Source organism: Vigna umbellata, chromosome 4 (genome assembly GCF_029865625.1).
Source record: "Vigna umbellata cultivar VRB3 chromosome 4, Vumbellata_1.0, whole genome shotgun sequence".
NCBI lineage: Eukaryota > Viridiplantae > Streptophyta > Magnoliopsida > Fabales > Fabaceae > Vigna > Vigna umbellata.
The window spans coordinates 26,317,477-26,327,488 of NC_142168.1; the positions used below are offsets into that span (position 1 = coordinate 26,317,477).

General features: G+C 33.8%; 1 protein-coding gene, 1 long non-coding RNA gene and 1 pseudogene across 2 annotated transcripts in view; 2 read left to right on the plus strand and 1 right to left on the minus strand.

The window, feature by feature from the left end:
• The first annotated feature begins 1,176 nt into the window (after positions 1–1,176).
• On the plus strand, positions 1,177–2,126 carry LOC148199705 (dehydration-responsive element-binding protein 1A pseudogene; annotated as a pseudogene).
• Positions 2,127–3,984: 1,858 nt separating this feature from the next.
• LOC124830015 (uncharacterized) lies at positions 3,985–9,233 on the minus strand. The gene is made up of 5 exons (XM_047303619.2): positions 8,885–9,233; positions 6,101–6,362; positions 5,807–6,003; positions 4,869–5,056; positions 3,985–4,495 (listed from the first exon to the last, which is right to left on the minus strand). The coding sequence occupies exons 1-5, from the start codon at positions 8,977–8,979 to the stop codon at positions 4,209–4,211; spliced, it is 1,029 nt and encodes a 342-aa protein (XP_047159575.1). The 5' UTR covers positions 8,980–9,233; the 3' UTR covers positions 3,985–4,208.
• A 453-nt stretch (positions 9,234–9,686) lies between these two features.
• The window catches only part of LOC148199706 (uncharacterized), a 2,517-nt gene continuing 2,191 nt past the window's right edge, over positions 9,687–10,012 (plus strand). The window contains exons 1-2 of the long non-coding RNA XR_015786097.1: positions 9,687–9,835; positions 9,982–10,012. The exon at positions 9,982–10,012 is cut by the window's right edge and continues 43 nt beyond it. This is a non-coding gene — a long non-coding RNA (uncharacterized LOC148199706). The remainder of the gene's footprint in view (positions 9,836–9,981) is intronic.

Here is a 10,012-nt window from a genome sequence, read left to right on the forward strand (position 1 = left end):
TTATTAGTTTGTTATTTTCTTTTTTAATCTTAGTTTTGCTCTTAATGACTGCATGTTGTTTTTTTCTTTTTTTTTTAATCAAATTAAGAACTGGTTGAAGTTTGATTTCATAAATAAGAATAACTAGGTTGAATGAAATTTTGATTTGATTAATATAGTCAATTTAATTGATAATAATTGAATCGATTAATTGATGAAACTTGGATGCTTGATTCTTGGATCTTTGGACTGACCTATTTTCTTATCTTAGTTTTAGGTTTTTTATTTTTGTTGTGTTTATCAATTTGCCTTTTATTTTTTTAAATCCCTAAAACTTATTTGTATGGGAAAATATTAAAAATTGAACATAATACATATGTATCATATGAGAATTGACAGTTTGTTCTATATTGTAAAATTTAGAAAAACTTAATAACTTTGATTTCAAAGGTATTAAAAAAGAGAAATTTTTACCATTTCAAAACGTAAAGAACATCTAGTTAGCAATAAAAAGAAAGATTCAGGTGGAGTGCAATCTCAAACATTAAAAATGTTTTAACTTTTTAAATTCAACACATTTGTGGTTACTAAAATGACATTAAAAAAATCTTAATATCTTATCTGATATACTAAATTTTGAAAAAAAAATAACTAAAACGATTATTCAACATAAAAAAGAAACTTAGAAAAAAAAATAGAGGTAATAAAGATAAAAAAAAAGTGCACTTAAAATATTTTGAAATTTTATCTTTAGCTACAACACTTTTGACCTACACAACCTATTATAATATCAGAAAAAAAAACACAGCTCATTTTATCTATCTTGGTATTTTTAAAACTAGTTTTTTTTTATAAAGAAAAAAAATAGTTATTTTATCTATCTTGGTATTTTTGAAAAAAATTATACAGTTGATTTGAAGAGTGTCACTGTTTCCGAATCTGACACAATATCCAAGGACTCTGTCAAACACACACATGGCAGATTAACTCCTTGTTTGGCTCGTCACTCACTGACTCAAACGCACACTTTTCTCCTCACTTTCCTCTTTCACTTTCAGATTCAGTCAAAAGCCAATCACAAGTTCCCCAACTGGCCAACCAGCTGGCTCCTCTCAACACTCAAAATCCCACTCTCACACTCCGTGTTCCCTCTTTCTCTCTCCAAAACCAAACCCTTCATCTATATATTCAAACCACAGAAGAGAACAACATCCAAACACCCTTTACATCATTAAACTCACTTCACTTCCCACTTTCCCTATCAACCACAACCTTTTACCTTCCTCTTCGTACCATACTATGTTTGGATTGTACCATGTTTCCTCTCAGCTCTCCCCTTCTTTCGATTCTTCATCTCCACCGTCCGTCGAATTCTCCGACGAGGAGGTTCTGCTGGCAGTCAGGCATCCCAAGAAGAGGGCGGGCCGGAAGAAGTTCCGGGAGACGCGCCACCCAGTGTACCGCGGAGTGAGGAGAAGGAACTCCGACAAATGGGTGTGTGAGGTGAGGGAGCCAAACAAAAAGAGCAGGATTTGGCTGGGGACTTTCCCCACCCCGGAGATGGCGGCGCGGGCTCACGATGTGGCGGCGATGGCCCTCAGGGGCCGGTATGCCTGTCTCAACTTCGCCGACTCGAGGTGGCGGTTACCAGCCCCTGCTAGTGCCAGCGCCAAGGATATACAAAAGGCAGCAGCAGAAGCTGCGGAAGCTTTCAGACCAGACCAAAGTTCACAGAACAGTAACACTAGACAAGAGTGCTTGGAGGAGGTGACAAAAACAACGGAACAAGGCGTGTTTTACATGGAGGAAGATCACGAAGAGCAAGTGTTGGATATACCTGAGCAGCTGAGGAACATGGTGCTCATGTCCCCATCACATTGCTTAGGGTATGAGTACGAAGATGCTGACTTGGATGCTCATCAAGATACTGAGGTGTCACTGTGGAGTTTCTCAATCTGATACCGTGTTTGGTCTGGTTTGCTTTTTGCTTCAAGTTTTGGAGTGTGGAGTGTCTGTACTGGTTTTTTTTATTAGTAGTACGGATACCAGTTATACAGGTAGAAAGATCGAAAGGGACTAAAAAGATTTTCTTTTGTAACCCTTTTTGTCGAAGTATCATATGAATCAAGTGCTTCTCTTATAGTTTACATATGTAAATTAAATAAAAGAAGAATCTGGTTTAAAGTGGAAAAGCAGAGTTAGTTATTTGTGTGAAAGGTGAACCTCAAACTTGACAGAACCGTAATGGCTGACATTAGTTGTTTTGCCAAGTGTAAGATGGGTCCATCACAAACTAAGACCACACTTTATCCTAAAAAATATTTTAAATGCAAGGTTGCCTTGAAAAAAGCAGATAAGAATCAAACTCCTTGTCCTGATTTCAGTTGGATTGAGTCAACCTATTCAAATGGAAACTTGTAATAATCTCTCAACAGTTCTTCATGGACTGAAGCATGTGGAAAAAATTGACTCCTGACCCTGCAATAATGCCGCAATAATTGAAGAGAAATTCTTACAAATAGAAAGTATGTCTTCGGACTTTCCTTTCGGAGACCAATTTCCCTTTTTCTCTCTTTAAATATGAGCCACGTCGCCCACTTGAACACGGTTTGAAGACCTGTTCCCTCTTAGAATAGACAAAACCAACTTACCGATGTCTCAGATTCTAATAACTGCTTTTTATACTCCTAATTTCTAAATCGCTGGGTATGGTTTCTATAATCTGCTCATAGATAAACTTTTGCGTTTAATTTTTATCTACAGTAAAAAAAATTCTGATTTTCTGTTTGTATTGTGGATACAAAAAGTTACACTTACAGTTAATTATGTATCATCTGGAATAACTTTTAAAATAGCTATTTAACAAGTTCGCTTAGGTACAATATTGTTATATATATATATATAATATATAAAAAGAAGTTACTTATTATACGGGTAAGATACAAACAAAATTTCAGATAAAATAAAATAAATATAAAAATGAAGATAAATTTATATATAAAATAAATCTATTAATGAAAAATATGTTAAAAATGATATTAAAAATAAATTCGTGAGAATTTAATCCAAAACAAACTATATATTATAGAGATCTTGGTTTGTTTTTCTTTTTCTTAGTTTGATTGATTCATAATATTTTGATATTGTTCAATTCAAAATAGTATTATTAATCAAACTTAAAAAATTCAAAATAGTATTATAAATCAAACAACTTAAAAGGATAAAGGTGTCATCTTCTGGATAACATAATTCGAAAAGATTTGTTTTTTCTTATCAGAAAGTGCAAGAACTCACAAGATACTAATAGAAATCAGTGCAACTATAAAGATTTTGGAGACGGCATGAGTTATAAATCAAAAGGACAAAATGAATATTTAAAAATAATTAAGGAGGGAGGAAAATCTAGAGACACGAAAAGTAAAAGTAATGAATAAAATATGTGGTTCATATTCAGCAGCCAAACCCAGAAGAAAAATTTTTGTTGGTAACAAAAAACTGTACATAAATCATTCTTACTATAGGCTGTTTGAACTTTAACTGAAATAAATTATATAAAAGAATAACTTTTTAAAAATACTAAATTGTTAAATCAGATTAGTTTTCAAAATTAAAATATTTTTAAATAAAATTATTTATATTAAATTGAATTATAACTTATAAAATTAAAAATGTAAAGTATATATACATACCCTATTATTTATTTATAATAAATATATAACAAGTATTCCTATTTTATTTTTAATTATATTTTAAAAACTTTAAAAATAAAAGAAAGATGAAAATAAATTACTTAAATGTATACATATATTTCACCAGTACAAAACATCATAATTATAAATTACTCAAATCTTTCAAAAGCATGTTATAATCCACCCATTATTTTTTTAGTGTAACCGTCAGCTGTTAAATTTTAACACAACTTTTTATTTTCATTTTTAGTTGCAAAATTGTAATCTTGATTTTACTTTATCTTCTTTCTAGTGTGTTGAACAGGTACATAAAGCATTGCAAATGAATTAAAATTCCACTAAGAAAGTATGTCTCATACAAGAAAACAAAATGTTACATGATCAAAGGCACAGAAACCATCGTGTTAAGCATTTCAAATAAACGCATGCACGAGGAAAATAGAAAAAAAGTTCTGATGTACAAAATCAAAGTATGCAGGTAGCAGAGCATGTGACATGTTCTTCATCTGATCCAACCTCTGCCAAGTTGTGTCATCAGCACTATTTTACCTTCTTAAGCATAGCTGAGGTTCTAAACTCAGCATCATCCCTCACAAAACTCCACCAAAGAAATGTGAGAGGAATGCTTGTTGCATGCCATAGAGCATGAGCATCCACATATCCCATGTAAGGTGGGAAGTCATATGTTTCCAACACCATAGCCAAGCCACCTCCAACCACCACTGTCCACAACTTCCATCGTGCCAGATGGTTTGAAGCGCCGGCCCAAATGGCCCAAATAAGAAGCTGGACAACAACCATTCCCATGCAAACTATCCTGTTCAAACCTGGGTGAAGAAGTCAACACATCAGCTCAAGTCCCCATAACAATGCAGCATCATTACCATAGACTTTGGATTTTTAGTAAATTCTTGTTTGGATAGACTTTTCAATATCACTTACAAATTGATTGACTTGTAGAAGAAAATCACTTTATTTTATAGTGTTTATGAAAATTTTAGGCAAACAGAGTTTGAATGAATGTGAAAAGGAAATGCATCTTCCATCTCCATTCAACATTGCTAAAAACACATGAAATTCAGGTTAAGGATACATGTGGTCACAAAAACAATCAAGGAAGTATGAAGCGTGACTCCTGTTGGGAACATAAATATTATAAGATGTGTAAAAGAAAGCACTGCGTTAAAGATAAAAGATTACCATAAGCAAGCTCATAGAAATTCAGATACATGATATGAGTTGTCACAAAAGCAAGCAAGGGAGCAGAAATCATGACTCGTGTAGCCTCATCCCTCACGTTAAAACATCGCAGTATTGTTAGAATTAGAGAGAATCCAAGTAAGGCCACAGCGGAAGAAAGATCCAACTTCTCTGTTAATTCCACGGCTCTACAGATAATGAAGGTAGAAATACATGCCAAAAGTCAAAATTAGAAAAAGAAAAAGGTTAAATTATAATTACAGCACATCCAATCCTCTTTATTATAAACTAATGTCTGAACAAATAAGCAGTAAAATGGCAGTATTAATACATAAGAAATCAGAGTCTATTTCTTTATCTTTTACCTGTTGAAAGAAATCACTTAGTGATTCTGGGCAGTGATTGTGCATTATATTTAGAATACGCTAGCCATAGTTTATGCATAACTGCTTCATATAAAAATATATAAACCTTGTGATGCTGAACATATATTAGAAAAGTTATCCAGATTAATCCCTTAGATTTTAAATGTTGGTCACTTTAGTCCCTGACCTTTACAGGTTAGTTCTTATTGTCAGTAAAAAATGTGGAGAAAAAAAGGATTAAAGGAAATGTTTCTTTTTTCAATCAATTGGCCAATGCTTACAATTTCAGGGACTAAACTGGGGGTTTACTCATATATACATATATATATATATATATATATATATATATATATATATATATATATATATATATAATGAATTTAGATCATTGTAGCATGAAAGGCCAATTTTTATGTCACTACACCAAATACATACACAGGAGTGCCTGGAAATCAATAATAAGGCACAGTGCCGGAAACAACTGTGCTTTTGAGGATTATTGCTTCAATAGCACTGAATCATGATTTTATAAATACAGCACAAACCCAAAAGGAAATCATTCAAACAACTTACCTACTATGAAAAACAGCACTCCACAACCATGAATTCATGGATAGAATCCCATAAATATGCCACAATCCAGTGTACTCATAGTAAGTCTTCTTATCTGGCCTCAAAGGCAACTTATAGTACACAAGAATGAAAAAGGATACCCAACCATGAAATTGAACGGCAAGATTGACAGCAGACAAAGCAACAGCAACAGGTTCCTGAAATCATGCATAGCATATCCGCACCACAATCAAAAACTGAAACAATGTTATCAATATTATCATTAAACCTTGCGTTAGAGATTCATGAAGGAACCTGAATTCCATAAACACGCCTGAATGGCCATTTTCCATGATACTTGACGGGCTTGTCACCAAGTTTTGTTCTTTCTTCCTCTCTAGCTAGCATACAGTAATAGCTACAGTCAGTGCAACAGTCCCATTGTTTCCACCTCAGGTAGAGGGGTTCATGCATATACCATGGACCATCAATTGGTTTTCCATCTGATGAGAATTTACAATGTTGAAAGCATCTATCCCCTACACATCCAGTTTTCTTACACAGCTCCACACAATCTCTGCAATTTAATAGGCACAGCCAAAATAGATCATATGGCAGGCAAGTCAAAAATAGAGCAAAGGATGACTATTGTACTGTTATTTAACATGGAAAGTACATAAAACCAGAAGTAAATATTTTACCATACAAGTCAATGCTAGATCAATCAGCAAAATACATATAGTTTTTTGCATCTATCATTCTGCTTATTATTTAATTACTACTGACAAGTGACTATATTTAAGTGTCGCCATTTTCTTATTATTACAATGCATATCTCTAACTAGATTTTCAAATTCCTTCATGAAAGCATAAATGTGAGAGTAGATTAAACTGAACACGGGCACTATGAATATATAAAAGTCTGTAGAATATAATGAAAAGAATAAGATTCTATCAGTTTAAGTTTTGAGCTATAAGACTTGTTCAAAATGAAAACAAGTATGAAACCCAACTAAACGTCTAACAAAAGTTAAAAATCAGTTGCCATAACTTCGGAATATACAAGCTTACTTATTGCAGTGATCTCAAAGATGTTGTTTATTAGGACATATGCAGTTGAAATGTGAGATTAATCCTTATATAAAATAGTGTGCTGTATCGGCATAACAACCACTCTGTGGCACTATAGCCCGCTTTGCTGATGCTGTCAAATTTTGTGAAGAAGCCCTCCAATATATTAACATTAGAAGGGCACTCATTACGGAGGTAATTTTGGGATTTGGATAAAAAGGGTTTCAGGTTGTAGAAAAACCTTTTAAAGTACTATCATGCCTCACTTGCAAGTACTGCATGACCCTGTGCGACCCTCCAGTGACTCTCTGGCAATATCTAGCCGCTTTGTCTACTTTTCTCTTGCTCTCATTTTTGTTATATATCCGGTACATACCATTTACCTATTTTCAATTTTAAATAGTCGTATTTTAAATGGATGACCACAAGTTCTCTTAAAATTCACCATTCCGTCATCAAAGATTTCCCTTTTAATCTTATGTCATCTTTATGAATACTACTACTAACAACTAATATACCAGTGCCAAAGGCTCCTCGCTCCAAAAAGGTGAGGGAGGATAATGTAAATAGTCTTCAACTTGTATAATATGAAAAGAGACTATTTCTGGACTCAAGCCCGTGACCAACATGTCACCAAGACACCTCCACAAATATAAAATTATAGTTTAATACGAATTTATTTCATCTTTTAGCTAAGTTTCAATCATAAAAATAATCAAGCCATACACGAGTTAAATAAGTCAGGCCTAATCTTCAGATTTTTGCCAAAGCCAAGCTCAATTTTGAAAATTTGTCTAGTTTAAACAAATGAGTGACCTAATGGTGAAGAAATCAATAAATAAAAGGTTCATACTGAGAATAGTTTTACACTTATACAAAATAAATTCTACTTATTAATACTTAACTAAGTACCAGTGCTATCAGGTCACTTGTTAGCATTCTCCTTAAAATACAAATAATAATTAATGTCATTCATTCCAAGCCAAAATAAGGCACCTCTTGGTTAGCACAGAATACAGATATCACCATCTAAAATTCTCAACAAGTAAAATAGAGGGTTCTACAGCTTCTACTAACATGTTAGGACATTAGTGAAAAGAAACTTTAATACAACTTGCCGGACACTTTCAATTACCTAAAAAGCACAAGTACTAAATGGATTTTGTTTTTCATTTTTAGTATAAGATATTTCCCTTTTCATGAAATAATTTCTATTTTTGTTTTATTACTCATCATCCTATGTCACTCCCTGGCATTTGCCAAAAAAGAAAATAACCCATAATTCGCATTCTAAGCCTGAACAACACGACAATATTTCCCATTACACCCGCTAAGCAGTGGAACTTCCACAAACTATCAAAGGTAATTAAAGAAACAAATGGAACTCAGAAAAACAACCAAAAAACTAATCATGTAACATAAGATAACATAACCTCAGAAACGTCTAATCTCACATCTATACCCTCCATGCTTGACAAATGACAACAAACCAAGTAAAAGAAGTGCATCTTCATCATTCAATGCATCTATGCAAAACCCGAAAATCCTACAGTCAGACAAATCTAACCACAACACACAAATAACATCCCCTTAAAATTTCCAACTCCACCCCAAAACATTTCTCAACAGATTATTATTATCAGAATACATATACTTTCTCGTTCATGTCCTTTCACCTCATTTCTTTTTCATTTTCATTTCTAATCGCAACATATATATAACATAGTTATCACTTTCTCTCTCTTCCTTTATTTGTTCTCTCTATACCTTCTTTATTCTCTTCACCCATACACCCCCCATTTTTCGGTGTCCGGTTGGTATTCCCCTTCTTAACAGAAAAACGACAGAAAGACGACAGAAAATCCAAGTTCCAATTTTTACTATACCTAAAACATTGAAAAATCAATCCCATATTTCTTTGCGTCCCTAGCACTTAATCAAACGCTTAGATTCAAAATTGAAATCCGGGATTCTCTAACTCTAACTATAGATAGAGATAGATAAATGGATATCAAGAGAGAGACTAACATGTATAGTGGATCGGCGTCGCCCTCGGTGGCGTCGAGGGGGCAGAGGAGTAAGAATACGACGACGGAGAGCAGAAGAGATCGAAAGGGACTCATCGGATTCGCTCGAAAGCAAAAGTCAAAGGCCGGAGGGGAAGGAAGAGGAGGAGAAGGTTCCGGAGAGAATCGACGAGGAGTTTTGCATTGACGTAGAAGGGTGGCGGTGGTTGCAGTGACAGTGGAGCGCGGAGGCTGGGTTGGCAGCTATTGATCTTGAAAGGGAAAGAGTGAGTCAACTCGGAGCGAGTTGGGAGAATGTGGTGGTGTTGTGTGGGTGGCCAAAACAGAACCAGAATCTCGTGGTGAGATGAATATGAATATATGATATGATATTAATATCTCTCACAACAACATTATTGTTATTTTATCATTAAACTTGTCAACAACACATTATCTCCGAGGAGGACAGTATTTTTTATTTTTTTTAATTTTATTCTTTTATTATTATTTTTAAAATTTAAATAATTACTTATAATAAAATATTTATCTTTTAGTTTTATTATTTAATAAATATTTTTTAAAATTCAAATCATTATTTATTATAAAAAAATTATTTACTCTTTTATATTTTAGTAATTATTTTTCAAATTTAAATATTTATTCATAATAAGAAATTATCTATGTAAGGACCTAAAAATTTGGATCCAGGGCTATTGGACCTTAATTGTGGCAGCCAGACCTTTAGCAATTTGGACTCATGACCTTGGTAAGGGGGCTATCCTAAAAAGAAAAAGCTGAAGTTCATTTGTCAATTCTCCTTTCTCTCTCTAAAACCTCTTCTCCCAAATTCTTTTTTGCCTTCTCTCTAGCCTCCACACTGATTTAGCCATTGCATGTTCTGTTAGATGGTACCCTAGCGACCGTCTCGTAGAGAGCTTCAAAACCATCCTATTGGTTTTACGTCCTTCAGCCGGTAAGTGGCTTCCTCTTTTCTCCGCTATTTTCAAAATCTAGGGCTTATGGTTCTACTGCTTTTGTGCAATTAGAACTGTCCTCTTTCCAATTCCTGTCAAGTTTGAGCTCTAAGGGTTGTTCTCATCACCAATGTGATGGTTGTAGGGCACTGCTTAAGTTCTTCCCAGGGTAGGAT

Excerpts from the sequence above, each read along its gene's own strand:
- LOC124830015 (XM_047303619.2), bottom strand. The coding sequence starts at position 8,979 with ATGAGTCCCTTTCGATCTCTTCTGCTCTCCGTCGTCGTATTCTTACTC. Across the intron at positions 6,363-8,884 it reads GACGCCGATCCACTATACAT|AGATTGTGTGGAGCTGTGTA; the intron begins GTTAGTCTCTCT and ends ATTAAATTGCAG. Across the intron at positions 4,496-4,868 it reads TTTCTATGAGCTTGCTTATG|GTTTGAACAGGATAGTTTGC; the intron begins GTAATCTTTTAT and ends TTCTTCACCCAG.